Below are 27,821 nucleotides of genomic sequence, written 5' to 3'. Positions count from 1 at the left end.
AGTAACTGCTTAAACATGATCATGCAGCTTCCATGGGGTATACACAAATGAGGGATACAAACTTCAACGTTATGGCTTTATACAAGTGCATAGTTGCAACTGCAGTTTGTTATGATATCTGATTACTGTATGTAAAAAAATAAATGGGACATTTGAAGAACCCTCTTGCAGTAATACAGTACTATGTATATGTGTGTGTGTGTGTGGGTGTGTGTGGGGGTGTGTATGTGTATATACATATATGTACATATATATACATACACACCCCCACACACCCCCACACACACATAGTATAATGGTCACTTCTTAAAGATGCCGTCTCCATCACTGTAGTGGAACCCATTCCCAGACTCTTCTGGTGAATGTGCTGGTGAAATCTCTCTGTTGAAGCTGAAAAGATGATTTCTTTAACTCTTCTCAAGCCTTTTGTGCAATGTAGTGTGAGTGACTGCCAAGAGAGCTTCATGGAACAACTCTGGAAGAGTTGCATGATATTCTTACTCTATTAACCAATCACTGTTGGTTCAGCATGTTGCTCCAAAGGAGAGCAGAAAATCTCCAAGATTTATAATTTATATTGCAGGAATAAAGGGAAATGTGTGTGTGTGTGTGTGTGTGTGTGTGTGTGTGTGTGTGTGTGTATCAGTCTCTCAGGAAAATATAGCTTTTTAAGAAATTTTGGGCCATCATATTTCAGTCTTGTTTTAACTGGAAGAATATGACCACCTTGAATAACAACTGCATTCACAGAAGGCAGCTAGCTGGAAAAAAAGAAAAAACAAAGTTAGTTGATACAGTAAAATACTTTAAGAGACTGTTAAATTCTTTGAAAAGGCATTCCATTTATATCATTAAACTATGTAGTCTTCCAACCCCTATGCTTTTAACACCTAAATCATACATAAAACATATTTACTGTATTACTTTTCTGATTTTTAGGTGCATGCAATTATATTCTTGTATTTTCCTACAAACACAACACACAAGTTGTAATACGGTTAACTGGCTGTTAGGGTTAGATAATACGTCACGGAGTAAGTCAGGGGAGTGTTAAGTTTGCCTTGGAGATTAAGTGCTCCCGACTCATGTAGCTGAACGAACAGTGGACTTTTGGATCAGGTTCTATTGGACTATTTGACTCTTAGTCACATTTTTTAAAAATCTATGACATGGGAACAAACACATTGTTACAGTAAATATATGTAAAAATCTCTGTAAATCTTGGTTATAAACACCTCCCAATGATACATGATTTAAGTCTATTTTTGCAATATGCTCCCTTAGGTTAAGGCAGATATTACTTCTTTTAAATCCATTCTACGTAAAAGGTTTAATCATGAGGTTCAAATTTCCTTTAGCCACTGTTAACCGAAGTATTTTTTTTTTTTTTTTTTGTAACCGAACTATTTTATTTGTTCTACAAGCACAAGAACTTTCACAGCATATCAGTAGCATTCTTCGGCAAGAGTAACATTATCTTTTCACAAAGCAAACGTTTCACAGCATCACAAAGAAAAGCCAAATCAGAAACAGCTATTTCACAGCACTTATTAGACTTACAAAGTTTTTACAGTTTCAGTTCTTGCACGTTAGAAAGAAAGAGGAGGGAAGGAGACAGGGAGGAGGGAAAAGGAATCCCATGCTATGTTCACAAACTAATACAGTTGTAGGAACTTGAAATCATTGTAAATTTCACTTGTCTGAATATCTGAATATAGATTCTTTGGAATGAAAAAAAAAAAGTACTAGAATTAGCTTCTTTTGTTATGTCTACATGTTCTATTCCTAAGATAAAAAACTAATTCAACTGTATTGAAAATATGTAGCTAAAAAAGATTCTGAACATAGCATTTCACTTTTATAACTTAACATGGAAATTTCAGTTAGAAGCTTTTCTGAAAACTACTTTTCAAATATATTATTAAAAATAAAAACTTAATAAAATTCAAAAACTAGTCAAAACCAATGAAAACCCAAGTGCAAATCACATGCACTACTTGGAAATACTAAGATAACTCATTTTTCATTTTTTGATTTACCCCATTTATTTCTTCAGAAATCAAAAACATCGTCATCATCATCACCACCATCAACATCATCAAATGACCAATCCCAGTCTTTAAATGCCAAATCAAGCAATCTGCAATAGGAGGTTTGTAAATTTACACTCTGACACTTTAGAAATAGCAGTTTAACATGCTAATTATCTAGAAATCACACTTTGTGCTCCCTTCATCAATAACAACACAGTCCAAATTAACATGGTAGCACACAGGAAACTCTTCTTTCCCTTTGTATATAAATGCATATAATGTACATATATAAGGTTTGCTTTCCAGAATACCAGAGAACCAGATGATATTTGTGGATAAGATACAATCTTCTCCCCACTGGGCCCAGATGATGTAACTAACCATCCTGATGCCTACTCTGATTGGAGAACTATGAAAGCTCAACACCTGTCCACACTCCCTTCACAAAAGGACCCAGAGTACCAGCTTACATTTTTCTAGAATAGTACCACAAGTCCTAGTTTAAAGAGGGAGTAACACTAAGAATGCAACTTTCTCGATTCTAGCAGGACCCTATTTGTTCAATGGGTCACTGATAGTGATGCTCTCTGTGAACAACTATGAACAAAAGAAAAACCACAGGTATACAGTAAAACTTGGATTGCAAGTAACTTGTTCTGCAAGATGAGCAAACATTTCTAATAAATTTTAACTTAATGAGCGAGCAGTGTCTTGCAATACTAGTAGGTGAAGCTGAATGTCATGTGATCACAACTGAGCCAATGGTGTTCTCCCTCTCTCTCTCTCTCTCTCTCTCTCTCTCTCTCTCTCTCTCTCTCTCTCCCACTGTGGGATTGTGGGTGATCATCTCCCATGCTCTGATGCTTGGTCTCAGACCATGGTGTTTGGCAAAATCAGTGATTTTTCAGAACGTTGGAAGGTGCCCACAACTGGCACTAGTATATTTTTTGTCACTTCAAAGCATCTATGGAGGGGCACCTGGGTGGCTCAGTCAGTGAAGTGTCCAACTTCAGTTCATGATCTCACAGTTTGGGAGTTTGAGCCCCATATGGAGCTCTCTGTTCTCAGCACGGAGCCCACTTCAGATCCTATGTCTCCCTCTCTCTGCCCCTCCCCTGTTCGCTCTCTCAAAAATAAATAAAAACATTTAAAAAAATTTAAAACAAAACAAAGTACCTATGGACAGTCTTTTGCTGTTCCACACGAGAGTAAGCTTAGGAATGCTTTGCTTCATTCTAGGCCAGACTGCCTGCAGATACAGACCCTTTCCTCTGCTGCTTTACTGCCAGTTTCATGAAATACAGTATATGGCAAGAGTTTAATAATAATGTACTGTAGTCAACATCAGTGCAAGCTTACACGATGACCCCCATGCAGAAAAAAGATTCCATTGAGCCAACAGATTGTAGTGATTCCACTAGTGACAGTGAAAGTCATCCTACACAATAACCCTCCTCTCTCGTCTCCCTCACACCAGCCACAAAGGCTTTCAAAGGTAGGTAAATACAGGTTAATCTATTTTTCTTTAGATCTTGTATTTTATTATTTTGTATTATATTACAGTACTGCAATCACTTTTATATGAATATTTTTGGGTTTTGGAACAAATCATCTGAGTTTCCATTATTTCTTACAGGGAAATTCACTTTGATATACAAATGCTTCAGATTACAAGCATGTTTCTGCAACGAATTATGTTCACAAACCAAGGATTTACTGTATCAGCATCATAGCTACTCATCTTCGCTGAGTAAACTGGACTTAGAGCAGGGATATATGTGGTCTTTTCTTTCCAATCTAATCCAATCATCTAATGCAACATCCAAAGTAGTGTTAACTTTTTCATTGTTGTAACTGTGATGTTCATGAATCAACTTATGCCAAGGAATTCATATGGCCCCTAAAGTCTCATCTGTGACTTCAACTTTAGTTTCTGAACTTTAATTTATATGATTTACTCAAAACTATTTATAATGCATATTCACAGGTGTCATCCCAAGAGATTCTGATATAATTGGGCCACAGGGGTAGTGAGGCCTAAGTATCTGCATTTTTAATTTTTTTTTTTTTTTTAACGTTTATTTATTTTTGGGACAGAGAGAGACAGAGCATGAACAGGGGAGGGGCAGAGAGAGAGGGAGACACAAAATCGGAAGCAGGCTCCAGGCTCTGAGCCATCAGCCCAGAGGCCGACGCGGGGCTCGAACTCACCAACCGTGAGATCGTGACCTGAGCCGAAGTCGGACGCTCAACCGACTGAGCCACCCAGGTGCCCCAGTATCTGCATTTTTAAATAACAAACCTGAAATGAATTCTGATGCAGCTAGGTGACTTTGGTAATCACTGACAGAGTATGTTGATGGATGGTTACCCTAATTTAAAAGTAAACAAACCCACTCAAATTACTCTACTTTAAAATGTGCTAACTATAGAACAATATATAAGAAAACACAAATATAATTATTCACTTAGACACATATCACATTTTTCTAGGCTTACACAGACAGTAACTGATAGCTAAGGTACTGCTTGGGAGATCAGTGGGCCTTCCTGATCAAGCCCCAGCTTTGAAAAATCTGCATTTCATATCCTTCCCAAACCTTTGAAGTGTGTGTGAAGTGTGCACCTGTGTCCCAGTCTTCAAATTTCAAAAGTCTGGTCACTAGGCTGTTAGCACGATGTCTGGCAAGACTTCCCTTAAAGCATCACCACCCCCGCCCGCCCCCATCCCCAGCCCCCTCCAGTCAGCCATCAGATTATTGTCATTTCGCCTTAAGAAAGCTTTCTCTAACTTGGTTTCTTCCCTCCATTTTCAATGTCAGTACCTTAGTGAAGGAGCTCATTAAAGTCAACACATACCAATCTCCTGCTGAAAGACTTCTATCTGAAGAACAAAATAAACACTCCTCTAGCATAGTGTACCCGGTCCTTTTCAACTTGGCTCAAAGTTTTCTCTCCAGTGTCAGCTTCTTCTCCCTGTCATACCCTCGCCCCATCTTAATCCAGCACATTATAAACGCGTGATACGCAAGTAATGTTGACAACTCAGTGCCTCTACAAGTCAACGTTTTGCCTACCACCGTCTTTTCCCTTATTATTCTGCCTGGAAAATTACTGATCTTCCCTTTTTGGAGACGTTTCTTGATACCCTTAGGCAGAATTCTCCATGCTTTCCTTTGTTCCCCTCTAACACTCACTCATGCTTCTTATTATGAAAAAAAATTTTTTTAAATAGTACTGTAACTATCTGTTTGATTTCCTATCTCCTCCCTTAAATTGATCAGTAGGGATATACTTCAGGCCCATGAAAATTATTGCCAAAGACCGCTTGGGAAAGGGAGCATTACAACTTTGAGTTCTGCTAGAAGTATAGTAGACTGCCCATTTCTTTACATCTCGCCAATACTATGTTTCTTAATCCTTACCAGGTTGGCAGTTTTAATTTAATTTCTTTGCTTAATAATCAACTTGATCTCGTTTTTGTATTTATAGTAATGCTGCATCTGCATGTTCCTCAGTAATGTTTGTATTGGGAAGAGGCAATCTTCTTTTTCCTAATGACTTACCTATATACAAAGATACTAACCCATCTTTCTTATACGTATTGCAAATATATGGTATTTTTAAAACTAACAAGGCTTTAGCTTTTGATTACTCAATCTCTAACTTTCTTTGCTTTTACTCCTAAGAAGTTCTCCAATCCAAGATCAGACACATACTCCCCTATTTTCTTCTACTTCATTCAATGGATTTATTTTTGACACTTAAAGTTGTATATAGTTTTTCTCATTTTCCCCTAAATAAGCAGTCTGTTAACTTTCTAATGTTTATAAATGGAAAAGAACTAAAGTAATGATGACGTAAGAGCTCCCCCGACACTTAAGTTTTAACAGGGCTGGCAATGCTTTATTTCTTAAAACTGGGTAAATGAGCATTTGTTGTATTTTTGCTTTATACTTTTATGTGTGGCTTAAACACTGGATTTTTAAAGAAGACCTTGAAAAGGAAAATAATTAAAGAGAAATGCCCTCAGCAGAGACCAGCATTCTGTGTCCTGCTTTGGAACAAACTAAGGATCTCTCCAAACTATTTTGATCACAAATCAGTATTTTGTTCACAAATTTCCTACTTTTCTAGCAAGGTTTTTTTTTTGTTTTTTTGTTTTTTTTTTTTTTTTAATTCAAAATTATCAAGAAATCATTCCCCTGGAATAGCATTTCTACACATTCTGCCTTATAAGCTGTCAATTCATTTCTACTGTTCTCACTGTGAGGCAACGTGGTATTACAGCAGAGGATGTGGGATCTGGAACCAGACCATCCGGACCTGAGCTCATGGCTTTGCTGCGTTGTTAGGTGTGTGACCGCAGGTGCACAGTGCTTCTGTGCCCCAGCCTCCACATCTGTTAAGTGGAGACATTAACGGCTAAATCACAGGCTGGTTATAAGGACAAATAACTTACATAGTTAAAACTCACAGAAAGAGTGCCTGACATAAAATATGCCCTCAGAAGTACTATTTTACATAACAGTAGCTAACACTTACTTAACCATCAACTTAAAACACTTCACTACAGAGAAAAGGAAGTGCTGCAAAGACAGTTAAGAGGAGAATGAGAACCAAGAATGTCATAAAAGCCAAAAGAAAAAAATGTGATGGTGTGGTCATTAACAAAGACAACTACTGAGGAAAAGTTAAAAAAAAAAAAAAGACAGATTAGATGTTTATGGGTATTATCTTTTAGTGTACACATAAATACGTACATACTTATATATACACATTTGATGATGTCTAACAAAGCCAAATATTTAAGAAAGACACCGTGCATATTAGTTCAAATAAAGCTGGGCTGACACAAAGAGCTAGATATTATATTACTGCTGACGTCTACCAGAAATGCTGTTCCTAGATGTTCCTGAATGATCCTTTAACAGGTCTACCCTTTTATCTATAGGAATGTTATAAATTTAGGAGTAGAATGTTAAAGGCCATCAAGTCCAATGCTTGACTCCCCTCCAGAGCCGTGTGGCTGTCAGACTATACACACGTGACAGGCTGAGGAGGGTGTTCTTCCACAGTGTCACCCAGCAGTCACTTGACTCAGGTACCAACAGTGGTGACAAGGCACTTACTATTCTAGAGCAAGCCCAGCCTTCCAATTCTGGAAATCTCTGATTGCCTGATACCTTTCCCTTGCTGAGTTACAAATGTGCCTCTATGTTTGGTTCTTGTTCTAATATGTCATCCACAGAAAAGTTCTTTAAATCTTTACTGCTATTTATGATCTCCTATCCTTCCAAATCATTTCTTCAGAAGATTAGTCCTTAGGGTATCTGGGTGGCACAGTCAGTAGAGCGTCCTACTCTTGGTTTTGGCTCAGGTCATGATCTCGCAGTCAGAAGATCAAGCTCTGTTTTGGGCTCCACGCTGGGCATGGGGCCTACTTAGATCTCTCTCTCTCCCTCCCTCTCTCCCGCTCACATGTGCACACGTGCACACTTACTCTAAGGAAAAAAAAAAATCCTTAGTTCCTTCACTTGCTACACGTGTAACACTTTCAAATGACCTACTACTACCTCGGTTACTCTCTTCTGTATACCCCCCAGTTTGTGTATGCTACTCCTAAAATGCGACACCCAAAATGAAATGGAAACTGGAGGGTGATTCACGTAAGACAGACACAGATACAATTCTATGAGTTAATGAAGCAATGGAGGCACAGATGTTAACAATGAAAATAATGCTGCAGATGCATCATAAAGTACAAAATTGCATCCTAAATGTGCCCATCTCTATGCTTTAAGCTTCAAAGAGTATATATTAGATGAAAAATATTCACAAAACACCCTATACATTTTACGGTCAGTTTTGATATTAGTTTCAGCTACATGCATAGTTGTGAGAGAAAGAAATCCCTATTACTTACTGTTGCTATGCAAAATGTATTAAAAAAATCAGTGAAGAATGATTCGAAGGGCGGGGCCAGAACTAAAATAAAACAAAAAGCAACAAAAATAAAAAGTAAATGTGCCTCCAATAGACCATAATGCTGAACTGGAGGGAAGGGGATGACAAAGAAAGTATTTACAAGGACGTGAACATGAAAACTGTTATGTAATTGAAAATATGCCCCAGTTGGTCTGAAAACTGCTTCATAAACGAATTCTGTATGTTATCACAAGTAGTGAAATCATTAACTTGTCAAATTGCACAGAAGAGTAAAATGTATCAAAAGGATTGGAGTTCTTATTGTCCTCACTCTGAAATTATTTGCCCTTCTAGAGTCTCAACCAAAAAGAAAGACAATAATACCTATCTGTTCTACTCCACAGAAATATTTTAAAGTTCCAATGACAGAATATATGGAAAGCTGAATGAGAGAACAGATTATAGAAGCACTTTGGAAGCTGTAAAGCACGAGATGTTGTAAGCTATTGAAATAGCACAGCATCTATGCATTAATTGTTCAATATTAATAACAGAAATTTAATTTTTAGATGTTTTGCACATGGCACACAGAATGACCTTCAGTGTCTCTGAATTCTTTGAGCTTCTTCAGCTTAATTACTATCATAATCGCTAATTTTATAGTATTTAATTTTCCCATACCTCCCAGAAAAATTCAGCATTTTCACTGCTAAAACACCAATTCAACCTTGAAATACTAGTTTCAAGAAAAGTTTCACTTAAGATGTCTGTGGTTAGAATGCAAAGGTCTCTGATAACACAGCCAGGGCACATCATTACTCATGCACTGAAGGCCCTGTGTTAGGGAACAAAAAGGATGCCCAAAACTGGATACCTGATCTCAGTGTATACTTTATCCTTTAGCTAACCAAATCTTCACATTCATTTCAATAAACAGCAATATTTACAAATGTCGTAGTAGCTAATAAGCCAATAAATGGTTATTCTGAATCAAGAATTAAATTACTATGACGTCGCCATATGAAAATGGTACCATCAAAATGTTTTTTGCGTTCATCATTACCTCTGGATTTACTTCCTAGTCCCAATTCTGCCTCAAATATAAGGCACACCCACTTTAACCACTAATCAATATCTGCATTTTTAAGGTTGATCTCTATTGCTCTTTAAATGAGAAACAAGTTGTTATTCTAAACTTATAGATGTGAAATTAAAACTTAAGGAAGATTTTGATCCTGCCTCCCAAGCTATCTAACATAAAAGAGGTTTGCAATATTAAACACAATATGCGTACCTGACACTTACGGATCTGTGCGTACATCCTGTCTACTAAATCACTAAATCAGTCAATATGCTTACAAAATCTCAAAATATTATGATTATACACATAAACATGACAAAAATGAGCCCTTTATGTATTTTAGGTTGAATTTAATATGTGTGTGATTTAGTAAACAAATCTGTGTTACATTTAACTGAATCAATGAATAAGATATATACACTAAGATAGTTTCCAACATTTGGTAGTCCACAGTTCATTAAAATACCAAGCAAAGGTACATTACAATCAGGAAAATTTGTAGTTGAACACAAACAGCAAAATATTAAAAAAGACACTGTAATTTTTAACATTTTAATTTATTACCTTGGTTTGTTTGGGGCAAGCTGTCGACTTGGCCGTCTAATAGACTGGTTTTGTTGTATCTTCATTGAAGTTCTAGGAGATGACCGTGCAAAAGGGTCTGGAGCTGGAGGCTTTTTAGGTATCTTTTTCACCAACCGACTAACCCACTTTTGCTGCTCTTCTGTAGAATTTGCCAATAACAATAGGTTCTTGGCCGTCGAAATGTCGTAATAAACTAAAAAGAAATATTTGGAAAAAACTAATGTGTTTAAATGGACCTGAATGTAAAGAACATTGATGGAACAAGTAATTTACTATTTACCTTTGCAAGGTGCTATAATCTCCTCCTTTCTGTCCATGTGATCTTTATGACATTTAATGTGGCAGCGGCGGCACTCTAACGCAGGGGGGGGTTTGAACATATGCCATAAAGGCTTCATACAAGCCTCACAGTTGGTTGGGAAATGATAGAGGGTAGGAATGAACTCATGTCCCTTATGGCAAATATAATTTGACTTTTCTCCCACGGGCTCCACGGGAAATTCTTGTTCCTTCTTACTTTCTCCTTCATTGGCATACAGAATCTATAAATAGCAAAAAGAATGATGAATGATTTCCAAACAGTTTTATGTAGTAACAATTCTTACAGTGTAAATAAAATAAAAATTAGCCTAAATTATTCAATGAAAAGAAAATGACATTCAAACATTAGTAGGTTCTGTCTAATCAAAAGCTTGTATGAGAAAAGCCTTTAGACAGTCACTTGGCTCCCTTTTCAGGAAAAAATCTATCTTGTTCAAATGTGCCTCCTTATTTTATCCAGGAGATCTTACTGTGTTTCAGCAATTTTATCAGAATAGGCCAATAGGTAAACTTTTGCTTGAGGGGTATCAGAAAGTTTTTCTGGGAGGGAGTGTTCAAATCAATCCCCCCAAAGGGATGTGGCAATTATACAAAGTGATGCTCTATGATTCTCAAAAACTGACAACTGGGTGATAACTGCTATCATAGCTTTAATGGAAAGATTTGTATTTGGAGAGTTGAGCAAGAAAGAGGAAACGATGTATAATACACCCCAAATAAACATTACAAGTATCCAGAAAATAAGTGGCCAACTCTCCCACAGTACCCCAAGCACAATGGTTTTCACATAGAAGGAACTCAGTAATTGTGGGTTTGACTAATTTTAAAACGAAAGTAGAACAGGGAAGCATTTGGCTTCACTTTAAATTGGAAGTAAAAGGGCTACTGGGTGCAAAATTCAACTTTACAAACAACTTTAACTTTATAGAGAGCTGAGCATAAAATCAGAAACAGAAGAGAAAGGGTATAGTTTAAAAATGTCGTAATGAGGGGCGCCTGGGTGACTCAGTTGAGCGTCTAGCTTCGGCTCAGGTCATGATCTCACGGTTCGTGAGTTCGACCCTCCCATCGGGCTCTGTGCTGACAGCTCAGAACCCGGAGCCTGCTTCTGATTCTGTGTCCCCCTCTCTCTCTCTCTGCCCCTCCCCCACTTGCACTCTTCCTCTCTCTCAAAAAAATAAACATTAAGAAAAACTTAAAAACTAAAATAAAAATGTTGTAATGAACCTTGAACAAAAGGAAAGCAAAGGCCAGAAACAGGATATAAACATACTACATACAGACTTTACCAAGACAGAGAGGAATAAAGATGTATCCAAACAGAATAAGCATGAAAGACACAGAAGGCTGTTTACCTGAAATATCCTTGGAATTTCTTTAGCATCTGCTCTATATACATCTGTTTGTGTAACTGGTCGGACATGAAATAATTTGCTATAAAAGATTTTTAATAAAGGAATAAAATATTACTGGAGGATCAAATTACATTAGTTATCCTATACTTATGTTGGAAGTTAAAATGGACTACTTTGACCCACGTTAGAGGGTCATAGGATACCTTGCTTCTATTAATTCAATCACTCCTTGAGATTTTGCGTATTTCCAGGAAGTCAGAAATTTTCTAATTAGTTTCAGAAAACATGTTTTAGCTAACTCTATACCCCAGACTTTCATCTCTATGAGGCAAATATGAGAAAATGTAACAACAGTACAGTAGGAGCTATACTATATATATTTATGTATAAATAGCACTAACTTGACAAAAAGGTCACATTTGTCTCATACACTTTACAAGGGAAAGTTTCTAAATATTCTAATAAAAACACTTACTCTATATCTAAAACCATGTAAGGATTAGATTGTTCTTTATCTTGTTCACTGTCATAGAAAAGAATCTTCTTACTGCTTACAATCACATACTGTTAAAGAGGGAGAGAAGGAATTAATGACTAAAGTTAATCTATGTATCACATTTATTTTCTCTGAAAACAAATTCTACAGCAACAAAAATCATGTAATACCTAAGTTAAATAACTAAACAGTTCTCATTATATCCTTAAAAGGTCTTCCTTAAAATAACAAATTTACAGCTTGCATATATATTTTTTAAATAAGCAAATTGGGAAGGATATTAATTCAAATATTTTTTAGACTGATTTAGCTTCAAAATTCAATAAGCACAGGTAGCCTTATTACTATGGTCTGAATGTTTGTGTTCCCCCAAATTTTTATGTTAAACCCTAACACCTAATGGAAGGGGCTTTGGAAGGTGAACAGGCCATAAGAGCAGAGCCCTCATGAATGGGGTCAGTGCCCTTACAAAAGGGGCTCCAGAGAGATCCTTAGCCCCTTCCACCACATGAGAACATAGCACGAAGTCTGCACCAAGAAGAGGGCCTTTACCAGAACCCAAATATCCTGATCCTGAGACTTCCAGCCCCCAAGAACTGTGAGAAATAAAGTTCTATTGTTCATACACTACCCAGTCTATTCTGTTATAGAAGCCTGAATAGACTAAGATATTTACCAGAAATGAACATAATACCAATAATCATAGTAACAGAGGAAAAGAAATAAATAAGCCTTTCTATCATAACCACAGTTGTTTTCCCACTGAAATAGCAAAACACTGAAGTCAACAGGCTTCTGTTTTCCTAGCATCAAAACCTGTTTTATTATTAACAGCACATTAATGATGAAAGGCTTTTTTTCACAAAGATACATAAAATCACATCATTCCAAATCAAAGTCCAAAGTTTTATGCGTCTAAAAGTTCTAGTTATATGTATCTTACAACTACAAAAGTAAAATGGCTAAAGCTAAACCAAAAGCCAAATAAAAGAACCATATTCAAAACTACCAATTACCTTTTTAACCCATCCAAATTTCTTAGTGTTGTTTCGCACAGGCAATGAAAGCCATCCTTCTAGTCTTGATTCTATCAATAAGCACAAGATATGAGGATAAATATAACAATTCTCCTAAGAAAATGAGAACTATAATAACATTTTAATAGAAAAGTCATAGAACAAATCAAATACGCCCCTCAGAATTTACCATTATATTATTATCTAGGCTGTAATAATGATGCAGGATCAGTATAAGCAAGTTATGAAATGCAAAACAAAATCCAGGTTATACCACATTGGAACTATATATGCTATAGTTTATATGGTCAAATGCCCCCTGCTGATTAAATTCGTGCATCTGCAAAGTTCAGCAGAAAAGTTGCAAAAAAAGAGAAGCAGTTCTCTATTCTCACTGATACAACTATATGAGAAATTTTTTTCCTTTGGAAGAAGGCCTAATTATAGATTTACTGCATATATATCTTCTTTGAAGAGAAAATCTTTTAAGTTAATAATTACATGTTCAGAGAAAATGATTTTTTAAATGGCTAAAATAAAATTAAATGAAGTTGTGTAAATTACAGATCAAATGTGGTTAATAAGTAGCAATATAACCAGAAGATTTCTAAATTCCAAAACAGCAAAATTGGTAAAATTCTAGTTCAACAAAGGAAACTGCCTGAATCCTTAGAATTTGTTTCAAAGGCATTTGATCAGTATCATTTAATGAAATAACTAGGGGCAAACCAGCATTTTTGGAGGTTATTCTAATAATCACCTACTGAACTATGCTAGGTGCTTTCCATAAATTGCGTCACACAAGGACACAACTCTGACTCCAGTACCTATCTATACTCTCTTCCATCAACAACCTTCAGACTCTATAACAGAAATGCTGCCATTAAAAACAGCCCATATACGGGCGCCTGGGTGGCTTAGTCGGTTGAGTGTCCGACTTTGGCTCAGGTCATGATCTCGTGGTCCGTGAGTTCGAGCCCCGCATCAGGCTCTGTGCTGACAGCTCAGAGCCTGGAGCCTGCTTCAGATTCTGTGTCTCCTTCTCTCTCTGCTCATCTCCACTCACACTCACTCTCTGTCTCACAAATAAATAAACATTTATAAAAACAGCCCACATAATGTGAAATGTCTGGATGTGGTCCTACACCAACTTAAGGGACTTAATCAGATGATCTAACAATTTGAGTGAGACTGAAATTTACTGCTAAAATCTAAAACTTCAATACAGTTACTTATGATTTATATTATATACTGTTTTATACCTGGGAAATGTGGCAACAATATAAAAAAACTATAGCTATTTCACTTTGCATTCAATTAGTAAGGGATTAAATTTTACCTCATAGTCAGCTGCTCATACACTAATTTCCCACGGCATTTACATTAGACCTGCACTTATACTAACTTTGTGTTCAACATAGTGATTTTATGTTTGCCATCTAGTTTTTCACTTAAACTCTAAGTCCTTTCAGGGACTGGGTTGAACTGTCTTTTAAGGCTTAACACAATGTTGACTAGCTAAGCACTCAGTGAAAACCTATATACATCCTCGCAAACAGTCTACGTGTTTTTTTTGTACCGTCACTCTTGATATGAAATTTCAGGAAGAATTTCTTGTTGGATGAAAATGGACGACACAGACGGTAAAACCATATGCTCTTTAATGATCTGAAGTTGACAAAATAAGTCTATCGAATATAGTAGCAATGCCATGTGACAATACCTTTAAAAATTCTTTATTCATGCAGCACTTTCTTTTTAACGGAGACCAGAACAATTGGTTAGTGGATAATTAGTCAATGTTACAAAAACTTTGCAGAAGGACTGAAATTAAGGGGAGGGTGACAAACCCCAAAGGTGAAAGATTTTCAGGATATCACCTGTACCATCAGGTTCCGATGAAATAGGTAAGTAAGGCAAAGATTCTTCTTCTGAGTCAGAATCAGAGTCAAGAAGCATATGAGAACTGGAAGGCTTAGTGGCAATATTGAGAGAAGTAGAGGAACGTTGGTAGGTGAATGACAAGGATTCCATAGTGCGTGACTGAGTGATATGAACTAAACATCCAGCATGAGAGGAAGTAAGAATGCAGAAAGAAGTTAAGAGAAAATAAAATGAAAACCTGGAAAGAGAGCTTCCTGTAATACATAAAGAGCTAACTTAAGCAAATATGTGGAATTTTCTTTTGCATTGTTTCGCAAACATTTTTGTCAAAAATCAATAAACACTGTAAGTTTAAACTGTCATTTGAATCCCCACTCCAAGGAGTAGGCTTTTCTTAAAGAAATGACAAACATTTTTCTCAAGAGCAGAATCAATCACAGGGCTTAAAACAATCAATTGCTTCATCTTTAAGACGAAGTCGTTTAATAAAAATAGCCTAAGAGCTGAAAAGAAATCCATACCTGGAAAGCCATCGTCTGCCTCAGCATCCCCTGGTCCACTGCCTATACTGGAACTATCCAGACCAATATGCAAGGCCTGGAGCTGTGACCGCAGCTGCTCAATGTCACTGTCTTTACTGTCCAGGGCCATCTGCAGTTCAATTCGAATCTGGCTCTCTTCAGCTATTTGCTACAAGAAATTAAATTACATCAAATTAATCTGATGCCATATACCTCATAATTTCCTTTAATGCAATTAACAATTATGAAGTAACAGAAATGTCCTATAACCAATAAAATATGTGCAGACATGAAAACAATTCTTCTTAAAAAGAAGCCTTCAATCTAGAGTTCAGAAAGTATTCTTACAGCCTGCATTTCATTCAGTTCTTTCTGATACTTGATCATCTGCTGGGTCAGTTTTTCACGTTCAGATTTAAGCTCCATGTGTAGCTTTCTATTCTCTTTCTCTTTTCTCCGCACATCAGTGTCACTACCACGCTTGACAGGTTCTTTTCGATTCATGATCTCGGCCAACTTGTTCACAGCCTTAAAAACATAAACATAACTTTGTAATAAAATACATCGATGCTTCTTGATAACTCACCAAGAGCAAGTTATATGACCACTAATAATCTCCTTCCCTATACATACAGGGTGACAGAGAAACACTGTCTATATTAAGTAACACACGCTCCATTACTCGTTACCCTTCTCCAACCTACATTTGTTTCTCACGCTCATGTTTTCTAAGGAATATAATTTAAAATGTTTAAAGTACATCAGGTTTGCTCTAATGTCACCTTCTATTACTGCGAGTTTTTAGTTCCTAGAGAGACTTTTACGAGGCAGATCCACTTTTATCCTGGAGGAAGAGAATGCTGCACTGGCATCACATTAATAAAATACAGTCTGTTCAACCAGAGAACTAAGCATGTGGGACCCGCAAAGATTCACGCAGCATGTACAACCATAAATGTTGGCAGAAGGATGCTCAAATGTTTACTCTCTCTAGTTTCTTAAAAGCAGAAACACTTACCAGATTACAATAAAAAATTAGGAGGGAGTGTGATTCCATATGGAAAAATTAAGGAAACCGTAAGTAAACACTGAATTGGACAAAGTTAATAACCACATCTAGCTTCTTCTAATCTGGCAAAAATCAGGTAATTGTGATTGGTTCACAAATACTGATTCATTCAATGACTGCTACAGCCAATCTGTAATGCTAGAAGTAAAATGTAAAAGAGAGAAGAAACTGAAAGAATTCAAAATCATATTTAGACTTTATTACACATACTTGAGTTTTCAGTGTTCTCTCTGTTAATAGTTGCTTCTCAAATTGTGCTTTAATAGCGGCTGCACTTATCTCCTCATCTTTCAACCGTGATAGCTCTGAAATATGGAAAAACGCAAAAAATTATATTAATAATTACAACAACTGACAAAACATTAGGCATATTTAAAATATAAACCTTATTCTTTGTTCATACATACGTTCTTGGGCATCTTTTAATTTGTTATTTAATTCTTCTTTCTCATTTGCAAGATTGGCAACATCACTAGTTAGTGTCCTGTTAGTTTCTTCAAGCTAAGAACGAAAGTGGAAAGAAAATCATATCACAATTTACAAAATCTACATTATAAAGCAATAATTCAAAATGAAAGTATCCTAGAATGTTGCTAAAATTCTTATTTTTCTAAGTACATCTGTATCTATGCTTCGTGGCTTTGTGGAACCTTATCGAAATTCACCCTTGGTGAAAACTTCACTGACTGTGACAGACTTCATGTGCACCCCAGGAAGCAAAAACATTGCCCTTCTCTCAAAAATCCTTAGCGGTATTTTTAATGAGAAAAACATTTAATAAACTAAAAACAAACAAATACTATAACAGATCTCTGCATTTCATCATGCAGAATAAACAAATTTTTAACTGTAGTATTTCCTCCAGGACATTTTAAAACGAAATAAAATTTTACAAAGAAGCTGACATCCTTTTTTATTCTCTCCAAATCCTATTCCTATTCTTCCTTCCCCAAAGAAATTTTATTGTGAATGATATGCTCATCCTTCCCATCAATGATTATATCCTTTTATTACAAACACATAACATATACCATGGTTTTATGTGATTTTAAATTGTCCATAAACAGCATCACACTGTATCTTTCTGTAAATGCTTTCACTGGAGATCATATTAAGAATTAAATTGTTGGGATGCCTGGGTGGTTCAGAGTTTAAACATCCGACCTTCGACTTCGGCTCAGGCATGATCTTGTGGTTTGTGGGATGGAGCCCTGTGTTGGGCTCTGTGCCGAGAGCACAGAGCCTGCTTGAGGTTCTCTCTCTCTCTTTCTGCCCTCCACTCTGTTCTGCTCAAGCATGTGTACTTTCTCTCTCTCCAAATAAGTAAACTTAAAAAAAGAATTAAACTGTTGATATGTAAAGATCTAATTAAATCATTTTAACTGATACAGCAGTCCCATCTTCTACCACATACCATTTATCCATTCATCTATTGAGAAGACTGACTGCTAAGACATTTGAATTTCTTGCTATTACAAACATTTATGCTGCTCTAAAAATTGTACCTGAATTTCTCTACCATATTTATCTTAACATCAACTTTCTTTGGATTATATGAATATTTAATTTTTCATATTTAGAATAAATAATATTTAAATTGCCACATTATACACTATACTATACCATACTAAATCTATACTCCTCATAGCTTTAAATAAGAATGTCATTTCCCACACACCCTTCAAACACTTGAAATTAGATACTGAATTCTGCCTTTGTAATGAATACGAAATGGTATTTCAAAGTTATTTTATCTAGCCTTTCTTAAAGAGTATTTAGGTTAAGCATCTGCTTATGTTTTTAGGGTTTTCTCTTTTGGCCAATTTTTCTCTTGGATTGTTTAACTTCTTCTCATTGAGCTCGAGAGTGCCATATGTGTTCTAGATACAAATCCCGTTTAATAAAAACATTACAAGTATCTTCTCCCTGCAGTTTGTGGTCTTCTGCTACAGTAAGTTCTGGATTTTGTTCTGTTTAAAGTTTTTCTTTTTCATCTTTAGATCTTTAAGATAGCTAGAATTTATTCTTGTTATGTTGTAAAAGGTAAGGATCTAACTTCATTCCTTCCCACACAAAAGAGTCATCCCAAACCTTTCATTGCATCTGTATCTTTTCCCACCAATGTGTCTGTCCACACTGCTCTCACAGACCAAGGTCTTTACGTGCGAGAGTCTACTTCTGGCCTCCCTACTTATTTCCGCTGAACGGGAATAAGCATCCCTGGCTCCAATGCCACACGTTCTAATCAATGTACCATTTCAATGACCCGGATAACTGATAAAACAAATTCAACTACTTGATGTTTTCCGTCTCCTTGAAATTCTCATTATAATTTTTTTTCAACTTACATATGACTACCTTCATGGTAGTTTCAAGATTCTTTTGAACTAAGATTTGTTTAGCAAGAAAAAAATGGTTTACACTGTTTTCTGCTTTGGCTTTTTCCCTTTCCCTTTAGTCCTTTCACTCCGAATATACCAACAGGCAGAGCCATTGCAAGTAGTTCTTTTTTTGAGCCTCTTTCTACCAAACGACACCGAGAAGCTAGTGGATAACTGGATAAAACGTCCCAAAGCCAGAATACACAACTTTTCATTTCTGTCTGCAGTACTTTCCTAGCACTTCTAAGTAACATGTGTGATACAGTAATTTAATTAAAATCAAAAAAGGACTAAAAAACTTTACTTACAGATGCAATTGTAGCATCTTTTTCAGTGAGTTCCTGTTTGTGTCTAGCCATCATCTCTTTGATCTCAAGCTCTTTCATGATTTTCTCTTTTTCCAAATCAGAATATTGCTCTTCAGCAATTGAACGAGCCAGCTGCTCAGAATCTGCTTTGGTCAAGGTGATCTCCAGTTGAGCAGCCAAGGAGTCCCTACATTTTAATGATACATAATTTTAATGTTCAATTTTCACTAGGAAGTCAAAGTTTCTAATACACTTCATCGACAAATTCTTACTGAGGGCACAGCAGGTACTGTTCTAGGAGCTGAGTACCCAGTTATCAACAAAAGAGATAAGAATCTCGGTCTGTACCTTTCGTCCTCGAATTCCTGTTTCTTCTGCTGTAATTCTTTACAAAGTTTGGTCTTTTCTTCACATTCTTCTTTAAGTTCTCTCACCTGTGTTTTATAGAGAGTCTAAACAGCAAAACAGAACAGAAGAAACATGTCACCGCCATTATCACCATCAGCAGGAACATTATTTCTATATTCAAGGTCTATCTACACAAAAAGTCAAGCTGAACACAAATATGTTCCTGAACACTGAGCAAACTAATAGTTTAATGGGCTTTTCTAGTAATCTACCAAGTAACTAATACAAGTTCTGCTAATAACTTGGAAGCTGGATTTAAATTTTTTTTAATTAATTATTTATTTTGGGGGGGGGGAGAGAAAGCGCGCACACACGCAGGCCCGTGTGAGAGGGTGGGGGAGGGGCAGAGAGAAAGGGAGACAGGATCTGAAGCAGGCTCTGTGCTGACAGCAGAGAGCCCAAAGTGGGGCTTCAACTCACACACTGTTAGATTGTGACCTGAGCCGAAAGTCAGACGCTCAATGGATTCAGACACCCGAGCGCCCCAAGAAGCTTGCTTTTCAACTGGGTATCAGAATTTCTCATTAAATGACACAGATTGGTAGGATAAAGAGGCAAAGAAGTATACTACTAATTTAGACAAGGAAATTTTGTTGGCTTAAATAAAACAAAGGTGACATTACTACTTCATATTTTAAAACTGATTTAAAAAATGCAAACATTAAAATGACAATTTCTTCATGAAAATTCTTCCTCAAAAAGCAGTGTTTTTTTAAATCAACTTCACTGATGTGCTTAGAACCATTTTTCTAGCAATGATAATAGATTTCTGTTAAGCTATCAACAGTCATTTGCCCAGCTATTCTTTCTATATGAATTGTGTGGTACAAAACATCCTATCCCAATCTGTCTGATGTTTGCTAGAAGAATCTATCCTAAAGACAAGAATCGTTTTCCTCATTCTGCAGCAAATTTTTAATTCTACAAACACGACAATTTTCAAACTAACGTATCCGGAACTTACTGAGAAGTACTGCTCTGCTTCAAGCTGATCTTGGAGTTCCTTCATTTGCCCGTCTGCATCTTGACGTTCTCTGTGGGGACATTAAAGCAAAGGTTCAAATAAGCTACCTATATATTAAACCAGCAACTCTTGAAATGTGGCCTAGGGAACCAGTGGGCATCCCTGGAGCCTTTAAAAAAAAGAAGTCCCAAGAGGTCAAATTATTTTCGTAATACTAATCACCAGTGTGGTGGGTTTTTTTGTTTTTTTCAAATTCTCATTCTCTCACAAGTATAGACTTTTTTTTAAAGTTCTATAACATATGATGTCATCATTCCAACAGCTAATGAAATATGTTTGTATGCTCCTGTGTTTTAAAATTTTCTCAGTTTTGGGGCTCAGTCAGTCGAGCATAGAATCCTTGGTTTTAGCTCAGGTCACAATCTCATGGTTCATGGATTCGAGCCTGCATCGGGCTCTGCGCCGATAGCACAAGTCTGCTTGGGATTCTCTCTCTCTCTCTCTCTCTCTCTCTCTCTCTCTCTCTCTCTCTCTGCCATTTGTGCTCCCACGCTCTCTCAAAATAAACAAACATTTAAAGTAAGTAAATTAAACAAATAAAATTTTCTCTGTTTTGATTTCTAACACAAAAAATATCATGAGATATAACTCACATAAACAAAAATCTTGGGGGGCCCTTCATAATTTTTAAGAGTGTAAGTGGGTGCTGAGACCAAATAGTGATATATTAGAACAGTAATACTAAATTACATATTCTCACACGTTCACTGTGATCAGCCATTTCTGCCCAACTAGTAGAATTAAAAGAGGACCTGAGAATTGGTCATCTTAGGATGAGTGAAGAAATAACTGCGAAGGGGCCAGAGGGGAGGAAAGACACACAGGTTTTTATGTTTATTTTATTAAAAAAAAAAATTTGGGGGGCGCCTGGGTGGCGCAGTCGGTTAAGCATCCGACTTCAGCCAGGTCACGATCTCGCGGTCCGGGAGTTCGAGCCCCGCGTCAGGCTCTGGGCTGATGGCTCAGAGCCTGGAGCCTGTTTCCGATTCTGTGTCTCCCTCTCTCTCTGCCCCTCCCCCGTTCATGCTCTGTCTCTCTCTGTCCCAAAAATAAATAAACGTTGAAAAAAAAAAATTTTTTTTTTTTAAATAAAAAAAAAAAAAAATTTTTTTTTAGTGTTTATTTGTTTTTGAGAGAGAGAGACAGAGTACCAGCAGGAGAGGGGCAGATAGAGACAGAAGAGGAGACACAGAATCGGAAGCAAGATCCAGGCTGAGCTGTCAGCACAGAGCTCGACGAGACACTCGAACCCATGAACCATGGTTCATGGGTTCGACATGAGTCGAAGCTGGATGCTTATCCAACTGAGCCACCCAGGCGCCCCTAGCTTTTATGTTTAAATGTAGATGTTTAAATTGCACAGATCTGTACATTTTGTAAAAATTCACGAAGCTCTACATATCATTTGTGTATTTTTTCTGTATGCATTATTACATATATGTATGCATATATCTTCAATAAAGAAATAAAATTAAATAAAAAATACGTAAAATAAAAAGTGAGCCTTGTGTTGAAATAAATTCTGGAGTTGTTTTTTTTTTTTTTTTAATGTTTATTTATTTCTGAGAGAGAGAGAGAGAGCGAGAACGTGCAAGTAGGGGAGGGGCAGAGAGAGAGCGAGACCTGAGGCGGGCTCTGTGCTGACAGGAGAAAACCCAATGTGGGGCTCGAAACCCACAAACTGTGAAATCATGACTTGAGCCGAAGATGGAGGCTTAATCGACTGAGCCACCCAGGCACCCCCAATCCTAGGGTTACTAAGAAAACATAAAGATCACAATTATTCCAAGTCTAAGCTAAGGGGAAAAAGGCAAATTGGAGAAGAACACCACATATATGATACACTTAGAAAACAAAAACGCTCCAAAATCTACAAAAAACTCAACCCTACATACACTGTACAGATACAGAAGAGTAAATAACGAACTATCACAGTAGATTCTTTCTGGCAAGATGAACTACATCTGCATTCATTAAGGGGAACATTTACTGTTTAGTCTGAGTATTTTATAGGGAAAAGACATTTAAATACCACCTAGATATTTAAAAATATACACAGCAAGAAAGACTCAGACCAAATGATTTAATCATACTGTTTTCCATCTGTGTGTTACTTAAGGCTTTTACTCTTATTCTCATTTAACATAATTTGGTCACTTTGTTTACTTACTGGCTCTTAAAACCTCCACATAAAGAAAGTTATCACTCATTGTCACTTTATGTGTTATATCTGTATTTTACTATCGAGGTGCCTGCTATTAAAAGCGAGGATTCTAATTATTCTGAGTCAAAAATGGGAAAGATGCTGATTAATACTATATAAAAGGTCAATTTTTGGAATGATCTCATCATCATCGGCTAAGCCCATTTGCAGCAAACCTCAGTATAATTTTAATATCCTCGAAGAGCTGCCATCATCCACTTACGTGTAACTTTAAACACCTAACATTTATTAGGTATTTAAGACAAGTACTTTTCAAAAAAATAACCCATTATACGTACATGGTTACAGTGAAAAAGTACAGAATGGCACAGAAAAAATCGGCCAGAAAGGTAGCGGTCTCTCTTTCCACACGTCTTCACACCCTCAATTCACTCCCCTGGAGGAATTCACTTCGTTTCAATTCTGTTTTGTTCTTTTGGTAACTACCTCCACATCTCAGCTTATTTCTTGACACAAATTTAAACTCTTCTTTACTAGTTCCCTGCTGCCAGAGTGGGGAGTTAGCTGTTCCTATCCCTCACCTCTCCCCAGCTCTCCTAACACAGCCGTATCACTGGCCTCAGCCATACGGCCAAGCCTCGCTTCCTGCTCCATCAACCACAAACCACAGCCTCCCCAGTCCGGGATGCGAACCGCAATACTCCCACCCACCCTTTCTCTTGTTTTTGAAATTTGACGAGAACACGTCCAAATGCGGGTCTTGTCTTCACTTATTTTCGGTTGAGTCCTTTCAATCCGACGACTTCTCTTCCCGCCACGGGAAACCTGTTTTCCATTATTTCTCTAACAACTTCCTCCTCTTCCTTCCTTCTCTAGACTTCTCTGTCTGGGGCTAGAACCCCTGGGCCACACACCTTCTACGTCACGCCCTCTTCTTCCACAGTCGATGAAATTTCTTTGAATTTTTCTTTAAACCATCCTAATAAATGTATATGCGGTCATTTTTCATCTTTAACAGCTCGTTCTCATTCTGGCTGCCTTTTTTGCTTTATGCCGGCTTCTTGTTTAACGGAAGTACTATCTCCTAGAAGTTTTGATCAATACTAATTATTACTAATAGGCTTTTTTTATTTGTTTGTGCTTTCCTCTTCTTTCCTTAATATATTCCTCATCTGGGGGTACGTTTCCTTTTTCTTTATCACAGTCTTTCTCTTTAGTACTGAACACTTTCCTCAAATGCCTGGTGATACTTGGTTATTCATTTACAGAGGCGGCAATAGGTAGAAGTAGTAAAAAAAAAATCGTTGGGGAAGCAAATGTAATCTTGAGGGATAACAGCGGCACTCAACACATTACTTAAACAGAAAAAGAGAGCAAATGTGGTCAAGAAAATGATCAAAAGAAAACCCCCAGGTAAACCAAAATTAAGATAATTTACATGTGGATACTCATATATATGAATAAAACTTTGTCTCAAACAATTTACTTACTTTCGAAGTTCAGCATTCTGCTTTTCCAAGCTCATTTTCATTTCCATGAGATGATTATTCTCCTGTTTTAACTGCTTTTCTGACATTTTTAGTGTGTTAACTTGCTGTGTTTGCATCTTCAAGTCATTTTGTGTAAGGCAGCGCTTTTGAGTTTCTTGCTCTATTTTTAATGTCAAGTTTCTGATCTAAAAAATAAATTGTATACTTGGTATATAAATAAATTACTTTGACTTTGATTTATTTTTTTAATGTTTATTTATTTTGAGAGAGACAGAGAATGAGAGTGTGAGAGTGAGAGTGAGAGTGAGAGTGAGAGTGAGAGTGAGAGTGAAAATGAGAAATCATGAACTACAAGATCATGACCTGAGCTGAAGTCGGACGCTTAGCCGACTGAGCCACCCAGGCACCCCTTGATTTTGATTTTTCTTATCAATGAAGCTTGCAGCAAATATGATCATGCAAAACAGATTTTTGTCCTTAGGCAGCTAATTCACTTCACAGTAAAATATTTTTTGTATTTCTGTTGTCATACTTTTTAAAATAAAATATGGTCTTTAGGGTAAAAATAACTTAAAATTTTAAATTATGATTCATTTAGCTATCATCCAAATTCAGTAAAATTAAAGGTTACAGATTATAAGAAAAAAATTTTAATTATGAAACCAACATTATGGATAAACCTACGCGGACTATGAATTCATTACACAGTTTATTATTACTTATTAGTAAACTTCATACTCACATCTTCATTTAGCACATCCTTCTGCTTAAGGAGTTCATTTATTTTCTGCTGTGACTGTTTGAGGTCACAGTCTAATATAGAGCATCTCTTCTCAGCTTCCAGCAACAGGTTTTCCACCTTCTGCTTTAACGTCCTTTCCTCTGAGAGGTTTTTCTCCATTTCTATTGCCACAAAAATGGACAGAGTTGTGCATTCACATACCAAAAAGGCATATCAAATACGTGACACCATGCTATGAAAACTGTTGTAAATGATGCTGCCTTAAAAACATTTTTTTTAATTTCCAATTTAATATTTTCATCACTCTCCCTAATGTGTTTGAAATGTCAACAGTTTCACGCTTAGAAATCAGGAGTTTTATTTCCAGTGTCCAGAAAAATCGACCACTCTGCAATATTACATCTATTCTAACTGAAGTAAAATTGTGCCTTCACTTATGATTCTAAAAGAGGCTTACATCTTTTTAATAAAGACGTATTTTATTTTCCTGCTGCCCTGTGCCTCTTGGTGTCACTTTTCTTACCCTAAAACATCCCGGGTAGATTCTATGACGTCTATGGCTCTTTCCATATTAGCATATTACTATGCAGAGAAGGACAATTATGCTTTGGGGAAATGGCAAAGGACAAGCCGCTGGGACCAAAGTTCCTAAGGTTAAACCCTGTCTCTGACACATCCTAATTATTTACAAGGGCACGTTAGTTAAGCTCTCTGAGGCTCAATTTCCTCATCTGTAGAATGATACCAGTACCTGTTGTCCCTTACAGGGATGTTATGAAGATTCTTAGTTACTATCTGTGTGGCACTTAATAGCTGGTTGGCATACAAGAAGAATTTGATAAGTGCTCAGTATTTAAGGACAATGTTAAAAAGACCTAAAGAGAATGTTCACAGTATTATTTTCAAAGAAAAAAAGCAAAAAGGGTATAAAAATTTCAGAAAATATACAAAATAGCATCCTGATTAGTAAAATTGTGGTTAATCTTTACTTACTTCTTTATACTTTCCTGAATTTTCTAAATGATTTGTAATGAACTTTTAATTTGTTTTATTAATCAGAAAAGGCTTTTAAAAGTGAAGAACAGGCAAAGTTTATGTCTAAACAAGTGATTTCATATTAAATGTCAGTTATTACCATTAAAGGATTACCTTTTGATGTACTGATTAGAAAATCTTTTCAAATCCAATTGGGCTCCTCTGCTGTTTCATACCTAATGCTCGATATTGAATTATCGTATTACAAAGTTATATAAGGGAAAATTAAGCCTATGAATTTTCACTTTTCAATGAACTGCCTTCAAAAGTGTGGAAAAAACGAAACTATTCTTCACGTTCTACTAATAACAGCTAATATTTCTAAGCATTTTCACGTGTCATTGCACTTGGGTCTTCAAAACAACCTAAAACTCTTACACCTGTCTAAGAAGAAACAAGGCACAAAAAAGGTTAAGTAACTAGACAAGGTCACATGACTAGTTTTCATTAGTAAGCCATAGTCTTAATCAAGGAAGCTACGGAATGGCAGTGGAAAAGCCAAAGGCTTTTAGAGCCGGTCTGAGCACCAGCAACATTTAAATTTTGTGTACTCCTATAAACTATGAAAGTCACCATACATCTCATGTTAGTATTCTAAAAAGGAGTTTGAAAAAAAAAATGGTAGGTACTATTACTCTGAATTGGTTCATTTTTATCAGTTCAGAGATAACACATGGACAGATATACTCACTTAAAAAAACAATCACTCTAATGTGGGCACAGAGAACAGACAGGGGGCATAAGTGAACTTACTGAGTAGGTGATGAAAACACAGATTCTATGACTTGTTTTGAGTGGTGGTCACACGTGTGTATTACAAATGCGAGAAATGCAATGTGACTGCACTTGAATTACACCTCAAAAGAAATTCAACTCTATCTTCCAGGCCCCTGACAGGGAAACATGGCCCACTAATTTCCACTCTTGTAATTAGATTTTTCTAAATAAAGCACTCATTTCATCTCTTAACATCCTTAATTACTGCCTTAAACTGAACTGATTTTAACCGAGAAAGCTCCAATTTAAATTTCATTCATTAATTAAAAGGCTATTTTTTCCAAATTATTCATAAATGTTATGCTTCAATTTAAAATAAAATTTCTGCTTAAGAGTTCTATGAATCTTTCGCAAGAGTCTTTTATTAATTTCCTTTGGAATTTCAAATCCTTCATAATTATGAACAGTCAGTTAGGAAAACAAGAAATTATCCTAAGACAATTCCAAGATACAGGCTGGTTTGTGGAAAAGTTAACTCTGTTATTTTACCCTATATTCATTAGTAGTGGATGACTTTGACCAGATCTAGCTAGTATCTTCATCATGACAGAGTTCAAAATATTCAACGAGCTTGTATTCTAGTTAGGTCAACTACTATTTCCAAAATACTTATTTTGCATAAACTGGCAACAATTTTGTTATACAAACTGGTAAATGTCAAACTAAATATTACAAAAATAGCAAATCCCCCCAAATCTGAAAAGATAAGTCTAGAACCTCATGCTCTTTATGCCTGTTACTATTGCTATCACTGAAATATTCATTTCTCTCTGATCCTTACATTTGGTTGAATAATTCAGTATTTAGGACTTACATCTTAGAAATGATCGTTGCCATAAAGAGAAAAAATGATATGTATGTAAAGCTTCCCTAATGTTTTTCTTTCCAGTTCTCAATATTTGACAATAAAATATAAAAAAATATTTCTCAAAATCAAGAGTTGACTACAGAATCCATTCTTAGGAAAATGCTGCAGAAAAACCCTCTTAGGAAACAGGCATACCTTTCATGGCTTCTGATTTTGCTTCTTCAATGGATTCATAAATTTTATTTTTATCTGCCAGCCGTGCTTTCGTAGCCTTATGCTCAGCTTCTTCTTGTTCTAAGCTCTGCTGTATAACTTTTAGTTGGTATGTCATATCTATTTCCATGTTGTTCTTTTCCTATTAAAGATTTAGAATAGCAGCGATCAACAAAAAAGAC

The 27,821-nt window shown here is 36.3% G+C and overlaps 1 protein-coding gene across 5 annotated transcripts in view; it reads right to left on the bottom strand.

Annotated features, from left to right (window-relative positions):
- Positions 1 to 598: 598 nt before the first annotated feature.
- The window catches only part of ROCK2 (Rho associated coiled-coil containing protein kinase 2), a 136,226-nt gene continuing 109,003 nt past the window's right edge, over positions 599 to 27,821 (bottom strand). For 2 of the 5 annotated variants that reach the window (XM_006930517.5, XM_045054942.1), the window contains exons 18-35: positions 27,622 to 27,781; positions 24,807 to 24,967; positions 24,065 to 24,249; positions 20,351 to 20,420; positions 19,327 to 19,430; positions 18,979 to 19,165; positions 16,697 to 16,790; positions 16,500 to 16,594; positions 15,569 to 15,748; positions 15,221 to 15,389; positions 14,696 to 14,872; positions 12,816 to 12,886; positions 11,779 to 11,867; positions 11,304 to 11,382; positions 9,908 to 10,169; positions 9,607 to 9,820; positions 2,040 to 2,140; positions 599 to 761 (exon numbers count right to left, since the gene is read on the bottom strand). In XM_006930517.5, the coding sequence (XP_006930579.3) occupies positions 2,053 to 2,140; positions 9,607 to 9,820; positions 9,908 to 10,169; positions 11,304 to 11,382; positions 11,779 to 11,867; positions 12,816 to 12,886; positions 14,696 to 14,872; positions 15,221 to 15,389; positions 15,569 to 15,748; positions 16,500 to 16,594; positions 16,697 to 16,790; positions 18,979 to 19,165; positions 19,327 to 19,430; positions 20,351 to 20,420; positions 24,065 to 24,249; positions 24,807 to 24,967; positions 27,622 to 27,781 (2,385 nt within the window). In that variant the 3' untranslated portion in view covers positions 599 to 761; positions 2,040 to 2,052. Of the gene's footprint in view, positions 762 to 2,039; positions 2,141 to 7,959; positions 8,022 to 9,606; positions 9,821 to 9,907; positions 10,170 to 11,303; positions 11,383 to 11,778; positions 11,868 to 12,815; positions 12,887 to 14,695; positions 14,873 to 15,220; positions 15,390 to 15,568; positions 15,749 to 16,499; positions 16,595 to 16,696; positions 16,791 to 18,978; positions 19,166 to 19,326; positions 19,431 to 20,350; positions 20,421 to 24,064; positions 24,250 to 24,806; positions 24,968 to 27,621; positions 27,782 to 27,821 lie in introns of all 5 variants that reach the window. The other 3 variants (XM_023252105.2, XM_023252107.2, XM_019827905.3) reach the window with 3 other exon arrangements.

This window comes from Felis catus, chromosome A3 (assembly GCF_018350175.1).
Source record: "Felis catus isolate Fca126 chromosome A3, F.catus_Fca126_mat1.0, whole genome shotgun sequence".
Taxonomy (NCBI): Eukaryota; Metazoa; Chordata; class Mammalia; order Carnivora; family Felidae; genus Felis; species Felis catus.
The sequence above is the reverse complement of the archived record's forward strand: the minus strand, read 5'-3'. Positions and strand labels throughout refer to the sequence as shown.